Genomic DNA, 18,669 nt, shown 5'->3' with positions numbered 1-18,669 from the left:
AATAGAGTACACCATAACTTTTAAAGACTTTTTAAAAATCTATAAAAGTCTCAATTGAATATACTAATACTTTAGGGAGTTTCAAAAAATCTATATTGAATACTCCTAAACTTTTTAAAATTTAAAATGTTTTTAAAAATATCAATTGAATACACCCTCTTACTTCTTAAATTTACAACAAATACAATTTCAAGCACAAATTTTCACAGCTTACAAAAGTGTACTAAAATTTAAATTTCATCTTAAACTTAACAGCACTAAAAAATAAAGTGAAAATATGCACACCCCATTTTCCAACTTTACAATAGAAAATGTACTTTGTTGCTAGTGAAGAAAGTGAAAAGGAAAGGAAAATGAGAAGGATATTTTTCATTCTTCCTGAAAACATTCCTATCTTTGGAAAATGATATTGTTGTTGAACTCCTTTTTTGGAGGGCTTACGTGGCCAACTGATCCCAGGTTCTTTTGCGTTTAAATAAGCTTCATGTATTGTACATTCAAACAAATTGTAAGTTACATGGGGCAATCTCCAAAGTGGGAGGAGCAGCCATGTACACTCCAATGACCAAGTCAATTGATTTGTGTGGAAACAAGGGGGTGTGGGACGTGTGCTGAGGACATGATCCACTAAGTAAAAAGGATCGGATCTAGGAATCAATATATATAAAGAGACCAAGATAATAATTTGAAGTGTATAAAGTTGCATTGTCAGTGAATGACACAAGGTGTGAGCTTTTATAAAGAAAGTTGTGCAATAATGGCCTTTGGATCAAAAGACACATGGCTTTATCGTGACGGTCAACCTATCAGCTATCTTGTCATGGGTTAAGTGAAATTATGAGCATTTAATGCTTCTGACCTGCACCTACTTACTAAGCTAACATTTGAACCTAAAACTCATAGCTGCAGTGAGTTGTTAGATCAAGCAGCCGCTTGGCAGATTTGTACGGAAGATTTCCATTGGGCGGGGGGGGGTTAAAGATGCTTCTTTGGTGAATGAGAGGCTAGGTGCCTCGTATACCTGTGCAACGCAGCTCTCACCAGGCCGAACTTTTCAAGTTGGTCAGGGCGATCCACCAAACTAGTTAGTAGAAGGTTTGACCAAATGGAGCCTCAACTTACGTGCTCTATCGCCTTTGCTATTAGTTGGGACGACATGGCATGGACTCCGTAGGCTCCGGGACTACCACGTGGTTAATGATTTGGCATCTCTCTGGACGCGTAACAACGATCCTCTAAGTCCATGTATGGAATATTTATATAATGCGCGGACTTTTAGTGTTGGACTGGAAGTAGATTGTTTGCTGGGGCTACCCATTGGCATGGAGAATTGGTGCAAAGGTGATTTGGCCGAGACGTAACAATAATAGTCCTTCAAGTCCATGTATAGATTATTCATATAATGCGTGAACTTTTGGTTGAAAAGGTGTAGGCATAGTATCTATTTGGGCTAGTTTTTGGTTGTTGAGAGCTTTGAGAGAAGCTGTTGAGGCAGAAGCGTGGTCCCTGAATCATGATCGCTAATAATTGAGCTTGACACTGCCTTGTATCTTGAATTGGATCAAAAGATTCTTCATACCGTACGAAGAATACATAGCTAACGATATCTCAAATACTTAACTAACATATAGGTAGATGTTAAGACGGCAATTGATATACTGAAAGGAAGAGGATTCAGATTTTCAGGTCAATAATTATAATTACGTTTGATTCATTGATACCTTGTATCAAATAAACGATGTTTTTCTTTTGAGTTAAAACAAATTATTTCAGCAAAAATTTATTCTACTTCCACAACTTTCTATGTTTTTCTTCTTGTGTCACCTAAACTTTCTCTAGTCTTGTTTGTAAAAATTTATTTTTATAGGTTTTCAAAAGTATGTTATAGAAATGGTTAGTACCATCAGTGGTTATTAAAGTTTGTTAAAAACTTTAAAATGATCATTGAAGTATTTTTCTAGCTATAATGGTAATTTATTCTAATAGTTACATTAATAGTTGGCTGGAAACATTAACCAAAATCTTGCATGTCACCATTAAATGTCAACTTTGACACAAACGATGCTAATTATTACATAATGCAACGTATTCCTAAATTTTGTAGAAATTAATGGAATAAACACTTTTAAATTTAAATTTGCATTTGGGTAATATGTTTTAAAAGCTGAATGTTTTCTTCATATGATGATCATTGTTAATTCTAGTGTAAACGTTGTTTCTTACTCTCTAATTTACTAATCCTCAAACTTTAATGTCATTTGAATTTATATTGACATTTATCGGTGAAATCTTGGGGTATTTTTTTTTTTTTTTTTTTTTTTTTTTAACATTTCTAGTCAAATGACTATTCATATAATAGTTAGAAATTTGAGTAACAATTAAGGAATCACCGCTTTAGAATTTTTAACAAATTTCAATGACCGCTACTAAAAGTTAAACCGTATAGAAAATAAACTTTAGAATGCGAAATTTACTTTAAATGAATAAAGTCATGCGGAAACATAGAAAAACATAAGTCGTCCGAAATTTCTTATAATTTGAAAAAACAAGTCAAATGACATGTTACGTTCAAATTACTTGTACATCCCTTTTGGGACATGAGTCATGTGTTCTTGTCGATCATTAGATGATCTTTGTTCAAGAGCAGAAAGCGAAAATTTTATTTAAATTTAAAGTTGCATTTAGATAATATGTTTGCACATTTGAATCTCTTTTCATATGAATATTATTAATTCTAGTCTAAACATTATTTCGAACTGTCCAATTTATTAATCCCCAAATTTTAAAGTCATTTGTATCCACATCGACATTTATCAGTTTGACCATAGATTTGTTTGTTAACGTTTCTAGTCAAGTTTAATAGTTAAGCCATCTGGCATTCTGACAATCTATCTAACAAACCATTGTGTCCAACGAACTTAACTCACTAACGTGAGCTGTCCTACAAATTTTTGTACTTAGTACAAAAATGTCAAAGTAGATAATGTGATTCACACAAAATTGTGAGTCTGATTTCCTTCATGGGCATTCATTTCCTTTTGTTGCGACTACACATGTATTTTCAGGTGATTGAATCCAGTTCTTGTGTAAACGGGTGGACTCAGAAGAACAATTGAATTTTGAGAGTGACTTGTAATTTTGTTTTAATTGATTCTTACCACTGAAGTTTTGCTTTGGATGACGTATCATACTGACGTCATGTCCCCACACGTACCTCCACGGCTCCACCTCTCTGGCAAATTGGAAAGGTCAAAGTGGGTTTGACAAATTCAACATTATTAAATTTGGACGTGCATTAAGCCCCGATTGGTCTCATGAATTTCCATTCCATTACATTTTAATTTTCTTTCTTTTATTTTCAACTATATAATATTTCATAAAATAATATTATACTTAAATCGAAAATTTTTAATTCTTTTTCAATATTTTATTTTTCAAAAGAACATTATTTCACCCATCTTTATTTCCACAAAATTAGAGCCAAACGGGGGCTAAGGGAAACATTGAATTCAAATGTACGAGAAATTATTGAGAATCTCGAGTACACAGCTATTTGGGCGTGTATAGTAAGCCCCTGTTTGATCCTCATTACGTAGAAAAATTAATGGGGGGAATAATATTTTTTTGAAAAATGAGTGGTTAAAAAAGAATGAAAAGTTTTTGATTTACGTGTAATATTATTTTATGGAAGATTGTGTGGTTGAAAATAAGAGAGAGAAAAATGAAATGTAATAAAATTTAATGTAATGAGGCTCAAACAGGGGCTAAGTTTTAGAGGTTGTCGGTACCAATTTTTTGGGAGAATAAAGGGTTTATATTACCGTTGCAGCCGATATTTTTACCAATTGTCTCACACATGCGGGTCCTGGTTGAGGGAAAAAAAAAAAAAATTGATTTTATTGGAGGAAAAAAGCTGGAGCAGACAACCTCATTAATTATGAGATTGTTGAATTTCACGTAAAATTTATTTCTTATAAATACAGTATTATCTTATGTTCATATTTTTTTTTCTGTTTAACCCACTGAATTTGCAACTCCAATTTAAATGGTGTTAATATGACATTAATTGATAGATAGAATTAAATAACAAAATTAACTTTATCTTTTATTTAACCTATCATCTAGTGTCATTTAAACTGAGATTGCAACCCCAGTTGGTTTACATAACATTACACTTTTTCTTCTGCTCTTCATTTATGATATAAAAAAGTAGAAACGAACATGGTTCGATTTGGGCAGTTTGTGACAAATTTTCAAACTAAACCATTTAAATGGTTTGAAATATTTTCAAATCAGACCAAACTACTTCAATTTCTATTTCAAACCATTTTTTTGTGGGGTTTGGTTTGGTTTAAAACCAAGATTTAACAAATAAAAAAAATATAAGTTAAATCATAAATACTAATCTAAAATTTCACGTGAAAACATAGATAATTTCATTAAAAATTAAACTAAAGTTATATAATTCTAATCATTATAATGCATTAACAGGATAGAAATATTTTAATCTCTTAGTCGATACTAATTGGCATAACATGTGCAATATAACACATGTTTAATTCTCTTCATAAAGATAAGAATATAATATATGAATTCATTGATTATATATAAATGATATAAACAATTAATAAAAGAAATTAGAGCCTGTTTGAGCCTCATTTTTGTCAAAAATGTATTTTTGAATAACATTTTAATAAATAATATATGGTTAAAAAATAAACAAAAGTTTTGAATTAATGTGTAATATTGTTTTATTAAAAATTGTGTGGTTGAAAAAAAAAAGATAGAAAAAAATTATTTTTAAAATAATGAAGGCCAAACAATGGCTACATAACAAGATTAGATACCGTGATACTTTCTATAACTTTTTATGAATTATCTAATACTTCTACTTCTACCTCATTCAAATAATGATGAATCATTATAAGCAACTTGTTACTATACAATCAATTTTTAGGCCAAATCATTGTCTCAACCATATTTGCACTCAAGGAACTCCTAAAAGAATCAAGGATTCAACCACTATACAAATTCAAAAATAACTATGAATATTTAAATAACTGATACATCTTGAAAAAATTGATGGACAATCTTGTATTTATTTACATTCAATTTTTATCAAAGTAATATTTCGAAAAGCTCATTAGTCAAATCCTCAAAAAGACCATTTAACTAATCCATCAAATCATTTTAGCAATTAACGGTAAGTTAAAATGTAAATAATTAATTGAATGACAACACCAGGAAATTGTGATGCAAATTAACAAAAAATACTGATCTCTAAATATTTAAGGACCCTTACACAAATTAGAACAAAATAATATAACTACCAATAAAATATAGCAAATGATTACCAAAAAATAAGAAATTTTGGATAAACTAACATGAAAATTTAGTTGAAATTTGAGAAAATTTTATTAGAAGAAACATAAATGTGTGAGTTTGAATTTATAAAATTTAGATTTAATGTCTATTCAATTGTAATGAGCCATCGATAAATATGGTTTAGTAGCAATCGTTCAATACTTCACTTAATTTGAGAGTTTTGCATTCATAGTTGCGATGACTTATGGGTATCCGGGTATAATTTAATTAATTAATTGGATGTTAGATAATTGTCTATTTAAGTATTGAATTTAATTGGATTATATCTAATATCGATGTATTTTTTAACTGGGATGTGTTTTATTTTAATTAGGTTGGATAAAATTTAAATTAACTTTTTTTTTCAAAATTTATTTATTTGTTTGTTTTGTAAACGGTTTGTCGGTGTGAAACAATTAGCAAAAAATGAAATCTCTAAACCAAACGATTTCTAAGCTATTTAATCAGCTAAAAATTCAAAACGTTGACGAATCCATGTGAACCTAAATCAACTATTTCAAATAAGCAATTTCGATTTGATTTTGCAATTTGACGATTTCGTTATTTAGCCTTATAAAAGAGTTGTGAAAAACTTCTCTACAGGCCTGACTATAATAAGTAATAATAGTCATAAAAAAAACCATTGATTAGGGTTACTATATATCTTTAGATTCAAATAATACATTTATAAAAATTGACTAGTTCGTTTTAAGAATAAATAAAAAGCAGATCAATCAAAATTCGATAAAGTCAAATGAAATTTGAAATTTGAATTAGCATACTAGTTTGGACCACATTGTTGTACGATATAGAAACTTTTTTCTTGAATAGACACGTCTTTGTTTTCCTTTTCTTTAGTCCATAATAATTTCTGTAGCTAAAGAAACTTATCATATTATGGTCTTTTCATTTATGTTTTCCAACGTATTGAATGGATGATGATGATGATGATGATGATGGTTTGGAACTTAATATCAATTTTCGAAAATAGTGTTTCTAAAGATATTTCAAAAGTCGTTAATCATTCAATAAATGAGTAGAAAACATTGATTTAAATTTTTAATTTGATTATATATTAAGAACTTGTTTGGGAGTGATTTTTCACCTCAAAAAATTAATTTTTTGACCGTTATTTCACTATTTCAGCCGTAAAGTTTGATTTTTTCTCTTACAGGTGATCTCCACTTTTTTTCTAACGATCACAAAATCAATTCTCAAAATTATTCCCATACAGGGCCTAAAAGTTAATTTTAATGCTTAGAGGGTGTTTGGTAGATATTTTTATGTAAAAATGTATTTTTGAATAGTAAATTGATGGGAAATGTGTGGTTGAAAAATAAGAAATTTTTTTTGATTTACGTGTAATATTATTTTAATAAAGAATGTGTGGTTGAAAAGAAGAGAGAGAAAAATACATTTTCAAAAAAAATGGGTACCAAACATGCTCTTAATGGCATTAACTACAAATCAAATAGTCATGTAAATAAAATTATCAAAAGTATAATTTTTTAACCAACTACTTTTTTATAGCTTCTTCGATAGTGTGATTATAAAAATTGATTTTTTGACCATTAAAGAGAAAAGTGGATTCCACCTGTAAGTGAACAAGTAAAAAATGACGACTGATTTAAAAAAATAGCGATAAAAAATTAATTTTTTGAAGTGAAAAATCAGAACAAAACGGGTGCTTAATATTCGCATCCCAACTTTGTTAACAAAATTATATTTTATTGTTTCTAGAATACCCTTTTCTAGATCACGTCACATCTATAATCCGGCCATTTCCATTTGTGAAGAGTTTTTCTTAATTAAACAAAGTATTGCGTGCGGCATTACGCGGGTCTATTCACACTCAATAGTGGCCCGAAAAGAGGTCATGACAGAATTTTATTAGTCTCTTAACAATGATCACCGACCATGTTAAGCCCTTATTTGGAATGGATTAAATTTTAATTTTAAGTCAAATTTAATGATTAATTTTAATCATATATTTCATAAAATTCACAATATTTTAGCCACACATTTTATCAACTTTTATCGAAATATATTAAAAATCTAATTTTAATTCTTGTCAAATAGGGGTTAAGTGATGTGATTTCAGTAGTTCATTGCTCTAATGCAAAATGAACAAGATAGTCCATTGATAGAGCAGATTGGAAAATTTTGAGTGGTACTCAGAAGAATGAAAATAATTGTTATACATCATCATTTATATAATCTTTAACAGATTGATGAAGTGTCAAAAAGAAAGTGAAAGAATTTTTTCTTTTTCTTCTTCTTCTTTTTTTTTTTTTTTTTCCGTTGATGAGATTTTGATCCAATTAAATCATGCCACATCATATATTAGTAAATTAATCTGTAAGTTGAGATCTACGTATATGTAAAAAGAAAATGAAACTCAATCCCGCTTAGCGTTATTAAACATGAATTAGACATATAAAATTCTAATTTAGAGATTTTGAAAGGGTAACTACATTGACACTAATATATTTTTATTTTTTTTAATGTCACTTTTAATTGCACTAAAAGCCTTCGACATTTGATAATCGTCGCACTTATACCCCCCAACTTTTTACATCTTATTTTTTTCAACCGTCCATTAACTAGCACATCTGGTAACTGACCACGATTATTGTCCAAAAATTTCGTTATGAGAGCATACAAAGACTTATTTAGCTGACCGTATTTTTAATTTGAAAAACATGTAATATTTAGGGGTTTTTTGATAATGTTTTTATAAAAGTTAGTGATTTAAAAAAAATGATGAAATATGTGATTAAAAAGTAGATAATATTGTGAGTACAATGAAATATATTGTTAAAATTGAAGTTTGACAAATTAAAAAGTAAATAAATTTTAGCAAATTTTTTTCACACCAACACTTTTGAAAAATCAAAATCAAGGATCACACTGTTGGGAATTTTACGCCAGTTTCCTTTATTTCTATTTACTCGCAAAAGTTGTTGTTGTTCAAAAGAATATTAACAGACAAGAAAAATAAAGAATATAACGCATAAATTAAATGGACCGTCAAAATTTTTCACTATATGAAAATTGTTACAATCATATAAAATTTTACTCATCTACCCAATTCATAAGTATTACAACGAAAAATAAACTTTAGTTTTATCACACCCACTTTTCTATCTAATGTACGAAAAGTCTCAAAATGTTAGACTCACAATATTTTTCTCTCAAATCAACTTTTTGACCACACCCAAAATAATGAAATACATCCACTATTTATAGGATCAATAAACAAGTAAAAGAGTTTAATTTAAATTCAAACAAGACTCATTTAATTCAACAAGAATTCCTTTATATAAAAGACTCCAAAATCAACTGTAAATTGGAGACCAAGTACTGCAAGGATCTTGCTCTTAACTTTAATTAGAAGTTTTCCATACAATATCTACGTTTTATTATTTGAAGTCTTCATGTGGATGAGTTAACTTTTAGGGTGAGAGAGGCTCAATACCACCAAACACAAAGGTGCTAAAGCATAGTATTTTAATATAAATGGTCATCGGGGAGGGATCACGTGCTAATAAAATGTGACCAAAAAAACGACAAACATAAATGAGACAATATGCAAATATTGAAAATATCTAGTGCAAAAAAATTGAATTGCGGATATAACCACATTTAATCTCGTCCTATTATTAGCACAAAAAGATTTAGAAATGTCAAATTTGAACGAGGCTATAAATTGCATGCCGAAAGAAGAAAATAAGTAGTGTACTTTGACTCTAAAATGAATAGACAAATTTCAAGTCCTAATCAATTGGTACCCATAAATGTCATTACGCGGTCTTATGGACCAGTTGAATGGACGGCGGAGATCGTTCTTGGAACCTTACGGAATACTTCAACAGAACAGTTCCTCCGTTGCCTTTATATAATTCTCCCATGTAAATCTTGTCCAGAGAAATTTTATTCCATCCTAAGAAAAGCAGCACTTCCTCTCTCTATATCTCTCTCTTTCTCTCTCCAAAACTCAACCAGAAATGGAGAACATTGATCATGAACTCAATAATTGGGGACTCCCATCAGAAGATCTTGACAGGTAAAAGTTTTCGGATTTTAGAACTTTTCGGTTCTCGTCCGGTATGTAATGAACTTATAATCATAGAACCGACCGTGCGGTCGTTTCAATTTTGCAGTTATTTTGAGGAAACAATGTTGCCGTACTATGATTTGAGCTCGCCAGATGGAACCTTGTCATCAGTGGCTTCAAAGAATATTGTTTCAGAGAGAAATAGGAGGAAAAGACTCAATGAAAGACTCTATGCACTAAGAGCAGTGGTCCCTAACATTTCAAAGGTGACCCCACTAGGCCATTACTAATAGTATACCCTTTGTATTTTACCCGACTCGATGTAATTTCGATTGAATCGTCATTTTTTGTGTTGATATTTAGATGGATAAAGCGTCGATAATCAAAGACGCGATTGATTATATTCAAGAATTGCAAGAAGAAGAGAAGAGAATTCGAGCCGAAGTTTTGGAGCTCGAATCTGGTAGATCATCTAGTGGTACTACAATTGTCGACTTCGATCAAGAGGCCACAACTTTTTATTCAAGACCAAAGAGATCAAGAATTGATCAATGCTATGATTCTACAGGATCAAGATCATGCCCTATTGAAGTTCTTGAGGTGGGCTCATAGATTGGTCAATTTTGATTAATTGATTATTTTAAGTTGTTAATTACTTATTTTTGTTAATTTGCAGTTGAGGGTATCCAATATGGGAGAAAAGATAGTTGTGGTTAGCCTTACATGCTGGAAAAGAACAGACACAATGGTAAAGCTTTGTGAGATCTTTGAATCTTTGAAGCTCAAAATTATTACTGCCAATATCACTGCTTTTTCTGAAAGGCTTTTGAAGACCGCATTCATCGAGGTTATATTCTGTTTCTCTCTTTCAACTTTCGCAATCTCGACTCCATCTATGTCTTAGACGATCGTCAATTTTACACCTCCACGTGAAAACATAGTTCTATGCTATCTAAAATTTAGTGCACCAAAATGATATATCATTTTGAGTTCGTATTATTTCCTACTGTCTACTCAAAGTTAAGAACGTAAATTTACGTCACATCCCAGAGACCAAAACTTACCATTAATGGATAAATGTTTAGAAAAAACCAGTTCGACTAGGCTCAAAGCCAGGCCAGACACCCTTCCAATAGGGAGCCGCCACATATTTCCCTTTTAAGCCTGGCCCCACCAGCAGATATCAAATGTTTAATCTGTAATCATAATTCGGCCAAATTGCATATCATCAAGTTGGATTTCCCATGAAATAGGTTGCAGTAGGGTCAACCTTTGCATAATCAAATCAATAATGCAATTTGGCTTAATATTAAAATATTCTTATCCTACGGCGCTGAGAATCAAATGATTATTTTATAAAATACTCAAGAATATAGAATAAAGATGCTTGTGTCATTTTCATGTTAGAAAAAGCAAAACAAAACCTTATATAATTGTTTGAGTGGGTGCTTGGGACCTCAAGTTTTAATCAAGAATCCAAAAATAGATTAGCTTAAAACTTCAAATATCTGTCCTTCTGATTTCGACTTGACGCCGAGTTAAATCTAATTCATCGACCGTATATTTGATGTCTAGTTATCCTTCCCAACTTCGTCTTTTAAAAGAAAAATTGGATTGCAAATGAAAAACCTAAAAAGTCAGTACCTTGGTTCCATGTCAGATGTAGATTGTACTATATAGGAATTTTCTCAAGTAATAATGGTTCTTTAGAAATTACATCTCTAATAAAGTGTAACTTAACATCAACATGTTTAGTTCTTTCATAAAAACAAGATTTTTACACAAGTGTATTGCAATCTGGCCATCAGAATATACAACTACAGGTTCTTTATGTTCATTTATTTCAGTCAATAGATCTTTAAGTCATAAAGCTTCCTTTATAGCTTCAATAGTAGCCACATATTCAGCCCCAAATGTCGATAGAGCAACAATTTGTTTGAAGTTGTGATTTCCAACTGATACATGTATCGCATAAAGTAAACATGGATGCAGTTGTGGATTTCCTATTATCCCTACCCCCCACAAAATTAGCATTTACATATCTCTTAAGTACAACACGTTCATTGTAGGCTTCAAAACATAGTCCCAATTGATCCCCTCAAGTACCTCAAAAGCCATTTTTTTAAGCAGTCCAATGTTTAGAGTTAGAATTGGCCATAAACTTGCTTAGGGTACTAATAGCATAAGCTACATCAGGCCTAGTACATATTTTAGTGTACATAATGGATCCTAGAGCATTTGCATAAGGCACTTTTCCATATATTTAATGTCAAATTCATCTACAAGGCATTATTTTTTACTTAATATGAAATGACTGGCTAATGGTAAGGTAATATATTTGGATTCATGCATAGCAAATTTTGACAACACCTTTTCGACATAAGACGTTTGTTTCAAAAACAGTAATCTTTTTGACCCGTTTCTTATAATATCCATACCTAAGACTCTTTTAGTATGACTTAAATCTTTCATTTCAAATTCAGAACATAAAGATCTTTTGATCTCATGAATGCATTTAATGTCATATCCAATGAGTAACATATTATCCACATATGGCAACAGGTAAACAATCACAACATTTTCATTATTTCTTTTAAACTCTAGACAGTGGTCAAATGAGCTTGTAATAAAGCACATAGAAGAAACAAAAGTGTCAAACTATTTCTATCATTGTCCAGGAGATTGTTTTGAATAATATAAAGATTTTTTTAATAGATAGACGTGATTAGGTTTAAATTTATCTATAGAATCCTATGGTTGCATCATATAGATAGTCTCATCTAAGTCCCCATGCAAAAAAGTTGTTTTAACATCCATCTATTCTAGTTCAATGTCATAATGAGCAAGAAGGACCAACATCACTTTAATTGTAGTGTACTTAATAACAAGCGAAAAAATTTCATTATAGTCTACCCCTTGTTTCTATGTAAACTCCTTAGCAACTAGGCTAGTTTTAATCTAAGTGTTTGTTTCTCTAAACTACCTTCTTTCACATTATAAATCCACTTGCAATCAACAATAGATTTATCTTTAGGCTTAGGAACTAGTTTTCAAGTTTGATACTTACTCAAAGAATTCATCTTATCTAACATAGCAGTCTTCCATTTTCTAAACAGCTGGCTACTTATAGCTTCATCATAAGACTTGAGCTCCTTAAGAGCTAAGTCTTAATAGGACAAAACAGCAAGGGAAAGATAATCCTGATGCCTAGGTGGTTTCCTAATTTCTCTCTGACTCTATCCCTTGTAAGCTGATAATCTTCTAGAGCTTCAAGTTGTTTCTTTCTCATCATCTTGAACACTACCTCCTGCATCTTCTTATACAGGATTATAGTCTTCACCAGACACATCTTCCACCTGGATTTGATGATTAGGTTCAGTAGAGGGATCAAGCTCTACCTAAAGCTTAGTCCCACTTTCAGAATTGCTTTATGGTTCCTTATTATTAAGATAGGGCATGTCATACTCATTAAAAGTAACATCCCTACTAGTGATGATCTTAAAACCCTTTAGAATATTTAGCCACAATCTATATCATTTAACCACATCAGGATATTTCAGAAACATACACTTTTGACCACTAGGTTCAAGCTTACCAATGCTTTGGTGAGGATAGGCTGCACGGCCAAAAACGTTCATAAGTCGTAAACTGGTATATTTTTAGACCTCACTTCTTCAAATGCTTTACCATCTAGTGCACTAGACGGTGTTCTATTAACAAGATAGGAAAAGTTGTCATCCCCATAATACTTTGGGAACATCAAAACCAACCATCATACATTTGACCTTGTCTAAAAGAGTCCTATTCATCCTCTTAGCAACACTATATTACTGAGGAGGTATAGGGCATAGTCTTGTGTCTTTGAATTCCATTTTATTTGCAAAACTGAAAATTCTAAGCCATTATCAATTCTAAGGATCTTAACTTTCGTAGAGATTTGGTCTTCTATCAAAAATTTCCATGATTTGAACTTCTCAAAGATCATAGATTTTTGCTTAAGCAAGTAAATCCAGTCTTTTCTGAAATAATCATTAATTAGGGACAAGAAGTATCTATTTCCTCCTTGAATAATGGTGGATGAAGGGGCCTAGAGGTCAGAATAAATTTATTCAAGGGTAGAAGTAGATTTTTGCTTTCCAGTATTAATGTGTAGCCGATGTTGTTTTCCTAAGGTGCAATCCTCACGAAATGAAATTTTGGACACGTGGTCTTTTGCAAAGACCCTCTTCTTGTAGAGAATCTGAAGGCCCTTTTCACTCACATGGGCAAGTCTTCTATGCCATTTTATGGTAGAATAATATTCAGCACTAGAAGCTTCAGCAACTTGATGAAAGATTGCGTCAGCTTTAGTGACTTGTATCATAGCCTTGAAAATGACAAGTGATCGCTTTACCACCTTTAATAAAACATTTCCAAGTCTATCTTGTAGGCCAATATCATCCAGATTCTCCATGGAAATAAGGTTCCTTTTTAGATCAGGTACATATCTAACTCATTCAAGAGTATAGATATATTCATTCTCAAATTTTAAGGTTACATCTCAAATTCCTTCAACTTTACAGGCTACATTTTTTCCCATAACCACTTTACTCCATTCAGGACTTTAAAATTTTCTAACCAATGTTTCCTAGATGTCATATGAAAGGTGCAACCTAAATCCAAGATCCACTCTTGGTCCCGATCACTGTGATTTACAACATTTGCAGTATTCAGATTAGTACAAGACTCAATAACCACATATACATCCATAGTGTTTGATTCTAAAGGCTCTACTACATTTCCTTCATCAACCTCTTTGATCTTACTCTTCTTTTTATAACACCAACTTGTTTTTCCACACCCGTAACATTTCTTATTTCTAGTCCTTGACTTTGAACTGCCCTCCCTTTATTATCCCCCTTATCACTATTCCCTTGACTACTTTGACCTTCTTGATTCTGAGTCTGTCTATTTTTGAGATCTACCTCTCGCAAAAAGGCTCTCAGACATACTCTCATGTTTCTTTATTCTTAGTTATAATTCATTACTCCTTAAGGAATTAATGACAATATCAGGGGGTAAAAGTCCTCTGCCATATTTTATGGTAGGTTTAGCATATCCTTGTAGGTGTCAGGAATGGCATTTAGGAGTACTATAGCCTTATATTCCTCAGATACCTTATCCCCTGTTTTAGTAGTGTCCTGAACTAACTTGTTAAAAATATCTAGGTTATCATCTAACTCCTTGGAGGAATCAATCTTAAAACTAAAAATTCTTTCAATGAGAAACAACTTATTTGACAGTGACTTAACTAGATAAAGTTCTTCTAGCTTATCCCATAGTTCCTTATTAGTATCAAGTTACGTTCCTTAAAACTTGATCAGACAAATGTAAGATGATCGAAGCATAAGCTAATTCATCAGCTTCTTTTTCCTGATCAGCTATCATGGCTTCAAGAAATTCTACAGTGATTGCTTTAGAAACCTTTTGCTGAACTAAAATACCTCTCATCTTTTGTAGCCAAATGGAAAAATTCCTTTTCTTTTTATTAAAGATACCAAGTTCAAAAGTGGTTGATGTCATTGTACCTCACAATTCCTCCTCATCCTCCGTCTTTTTTTTTAGAAAGAGAATGTTTAGGATTTTTAAAAAATAATGAAGGATAGTGGATGGTGAATCAATCAAAGGGTTCTTAAGTCAGAGAAAAACTTTAAGGGAAAATCAGGTTAAAAGATCACAGCAGAAACACAAAGTAATAGGAAATGTGATTAATCACAAGACGAGTGTAACAACTTTTACATTATTATATGAAGCTAAGAAAAATCACATGCATCAATAGAGAGAGAGAGAGAGAGAGAGAGAGAGAGCAATATACAATATATATTAACCAATTAGAACCAATCTAATACCCAAGTTCACCAAGATTCCGTAAGAATCAAATTCTCAGGTTAAGGCTCAACTCGTGTACAGATATGATAATAATACAAGGACTAGGAGTACACAAGAAGAAGGGACAAAATATCAAATACTAAATTGAAAACAATTTTGAGCAAAAAAGAACTCAAGAAATGTTAAGTTTGAAACAAGAGATATAAAGTTAGGGTTAGGAGAAATACAGACCAGAGTGGTAGTCTTAATATATGACCACCAAAATTTGTAACCTTACCAGAGATCACAAATGAAATGAGTATCATGTAGGTTTAGCTTTTAACTCTTAAGACTCAGTTCTAGGGTTTTACTCTTAGAAACAACATAGGAATTATGGTTTCTTTATAGATCATGTTACCAACACCAAAATCTATTTAAGAACTACCAGATCTAGTAATATTGACCTAGGGTTTTGCCAACTTTCAAATCCAACCAAGTTTATCACTTGAAAATTGATATTCCAATGACATAAACTTGATCGAAGCACCTTTAGCTACCAACGCAGGCTCTAAAGCCACTTTTAAATTTAATACAAAACTCAATCGTCAAAACACAGATATGAATATTACAATAATTTTTCCTCTAATCTAAACCAACCGGCATCAAGGATTTTGACAATCTTAGGTTCAATCAATTGTACTCGTCTATATCATCACAGAGGCACTGAACAATCCCCAAGCCCTCACAAATCTATAAAAGAATGGAGTTGCTTCAATGGACCAGAAGAACTCAACACCACACCAATCGTCTTATTCATACGGAGAAATCACAAAGACTCTTTTCTCGCTAAAAGAAAAACATTCACTGACACAGATGAAGAATATGAAAAGAAGAGAAGACTAAACGAGTTCAGTGAATGTTCTAGACCACAGATTCATAAACAGAATAATGACCGAATCCAATTAGAGTCGAAGGAAGTGCACTATTTATACTTAAAACACCAACCATTGATGTAAGATGAATCTAATGCTCCAAAGCAACTGACACACTCTCCATTCAAGAAGCAACTAAAATCATGTTTTGACCATGTGACTTATCTGGTTGATTGGGCTTGGGTAGTAGGCCATCTCAATGAAGGTATTGGGCAATTGTTAAATCCATCTGGGCTGAAGGCCATTTCATCATTGCCTAATAGCTGGATTGGACTTGGCATCACAACCCGACAACCCCCAATAATTTTTTATATTCAAGCTGGGTTTTGATTCATTTACCATCCTTACAACTCACGTGTTGTCACAGACCAATCACAATTTTTTTAAAGTCCGACTACGGATACCACCAACCAATGTGTAGATAAATATTCATTTAGCAATCTTGTTTCCTACTGTATGTGTCTTAATGATCTACCATTTGGATCATGACTTCCTAGATTCACTCCTCCTTACCCCCAAAATAAACGGAATGGATAAGGATGCATGTCGTTATCTACGGCTACAAATGAAGGCATGTGTACAAATATGTTATTGCCACATGGGCAAGGTGAGAGGTCATTGAAACTCTCAAGACACTTTTCTTTTTCTTTAGGGTCATTCCCTACATTATTAGCTTGCATATTTGGACATTTTTTCTCCATAATATATATTGATTCTCACGCCGAATGGAGAACTCAGAAGAGTCACCTGCCTGAGAGTATCAGAGAAGCATTTCTAACTCAAGTCTTCACCTTGCAAGACTTCTTGTTATCGAGAAGCATTTTTCTTTCCAAAGTTAACTCATTTATCTTCCAGTGTCAAGATTCATGACAAACTTCTATTTTCCGATGTCATTTTTTATAATACTGTGGTTATTCCTCAACAATTTTCTTGATCTTGAAGATTACAAATTACTATTGACAATTTGACACTACCATATTCTCGATGCTTCATATTCTATAACGCAAGCTACATTTTCAGTAGCACCATCTGCACAATCTTATGTCTCAAGTTAAAATTACTAACCTAAATTTAAATATAATATGTTTCACTTATCTGGCTAACCATTTGGTGAGGTTCTTGCATAACATGAGAGAGAGAGTACTATTTAAGAAATAAGTTGTTTCAGAATAAATTTACCCAATTTTCTTGTAGTTGTAAGTATGAAACGGATCATATTTGGAAAGACATTATTCTCAACTTGTGATCCAAAGGGATATGATTAAACCGAATGAAGTGCCTTTTTTAAAGTTTTAACATTGCTCATCTTGTCTTAGGAACAAGTTTGTTATATATTTATTTTTTATTTATAAAACCTACCACATTGAAAGGTTAGCTTTCAAAAATAACTTTGCAAGTTATTATAGCTCGACACCCTTTGACTTTTCTCATTGAGTCTTTTTTTCAATTTTTTCTTTTTTTTTTTTTTTTTTTTTTTTTTTTTTTTGTTTTGGTGAATTCTGTTTTTGTTGGACAACATTCCAAATACTCTCACTTCATCTTCGAAGCTTTCAACGTTGTTGTTGTTTTTTTTTTCGTTTTGTTTTTTTTTTTTTAAGCTTGCTGAAATGGGAAGACAACGTTGGGTACCTACATTTATAGGGGTTGATCTTCTTCGATGCATATTTGATGGAGAAATAAAAGTCCAAATAATGCAGAGATTCTACATATAGTCTCCACCTTATCGCTACATAATCCTGTTATTTTAGAAGAAAAAAAAGTGTTGGTGATTGGTTTAAGAATATGTGAGCTTGTAAAAGAAAGAGAAAGCAGACGTGCATTGAGAATCCTCAACTGAAAAATCTGATGCATGAAGTGCAATCTAATTCTGTATTTCATTCTGATCGACGTTTAAGGACCTTCAGTTTAACAAGTTGATATTTAGTAGTGTTTATGCTTTTTTTGGTGCTTGTATTTGTTTTAATCAGATTTTGTTCAAGAAAAAAAAATCAAGTAGCACGGAGAGATGGCACATGAGTTCAAAACTCGCTGCACACTTCGGAGAAATCAGCTTACTAATTTTTTTCTTAGTAGTTTGAACAAGCTAGATTTGTATTTATTTTTTTAAATAATAATTATGTTTAGTTTATACGTAGTTTTTAGTTTATCAATCTTTGTTGTGTTTTAATTTGCGTATTGGCTGTTTTTTTCCCCCAAAAAAATCCGAAAACTCCGCACTGTGAGGAGAGTGTGGAGGAAAGAGTGGTCTCTCCGTACAGTTCAGAGAGATGAATTGATCTCTGTGAACTGTTCGGAGATTTTTTTTATAGCAATCATTTTTCATATAATATAGTTTATTTATATGGAATGCTTTTTTGGTTACAATTTACTTTTTTTTTTCAAATTTTTTTTCTTTCGTGATGTTAATCATCATTTTGAATAAGAGGAATGAGTGTGAGTGTTGAATATACAAAAAAAAAATTGGTAAAG

The 18,669-nt window shown here is 31.7% G+C and overlaps 1 protein-coding gene across 1 annotated transcript; it reads left to right on the top strand.

Annotated features, from left to right (window-relative positions):
- The first annotated feature begins 9,276 nt into the window (after window positions 1–9,276).
- LOC111378532 (transcription factor bHLH35-like) lies at window positions 9,277–11,057 on the top strand. The gene is made up of 4 exons (XM_023001753.1): window positions 9,277–9,430; window positions 9,528–9,687; window positions 9,785–10,021; window positions 10,098–11,057. Exons 1-4 carry the CDS (start codon window positions 9,372–9,374, stop codon window positions 10,323–10,325), a joined length of 684 nt encoding a protein of 227 aa, XP_022857521.1. The 5' UTR covers window positions 9,277–9,371; the 3' UTR covers window positions 10,326–11,057.
- The last annotated feature ends 7,612 nt before the right edge of the window (window positions 11,058–18,669 follow it).

The sequence above is a fragment of the Olea europaea genome, unplaced genomic scaffold, assembly GCF_002742605.1.
Source record: "Olea europaea var. sylvestris unplaced genomic scaffold, O_europaea_v1 scaffold1830, whole genome shotgun sequence".
In the NCBI taxonomy this organism is placed as follows: domain Eukaryota; kingdom Viridiplantae; phylum Streptophyta; class Magnoliopsida; order Lamiales; family Oleaceae; genus Olea; species Olea europaea.
The sequence above is the reverse complement of the archived record's forward strand: the minus strand, read 5'-3'. Positions and strand labels throughout refer to the sequence as shown.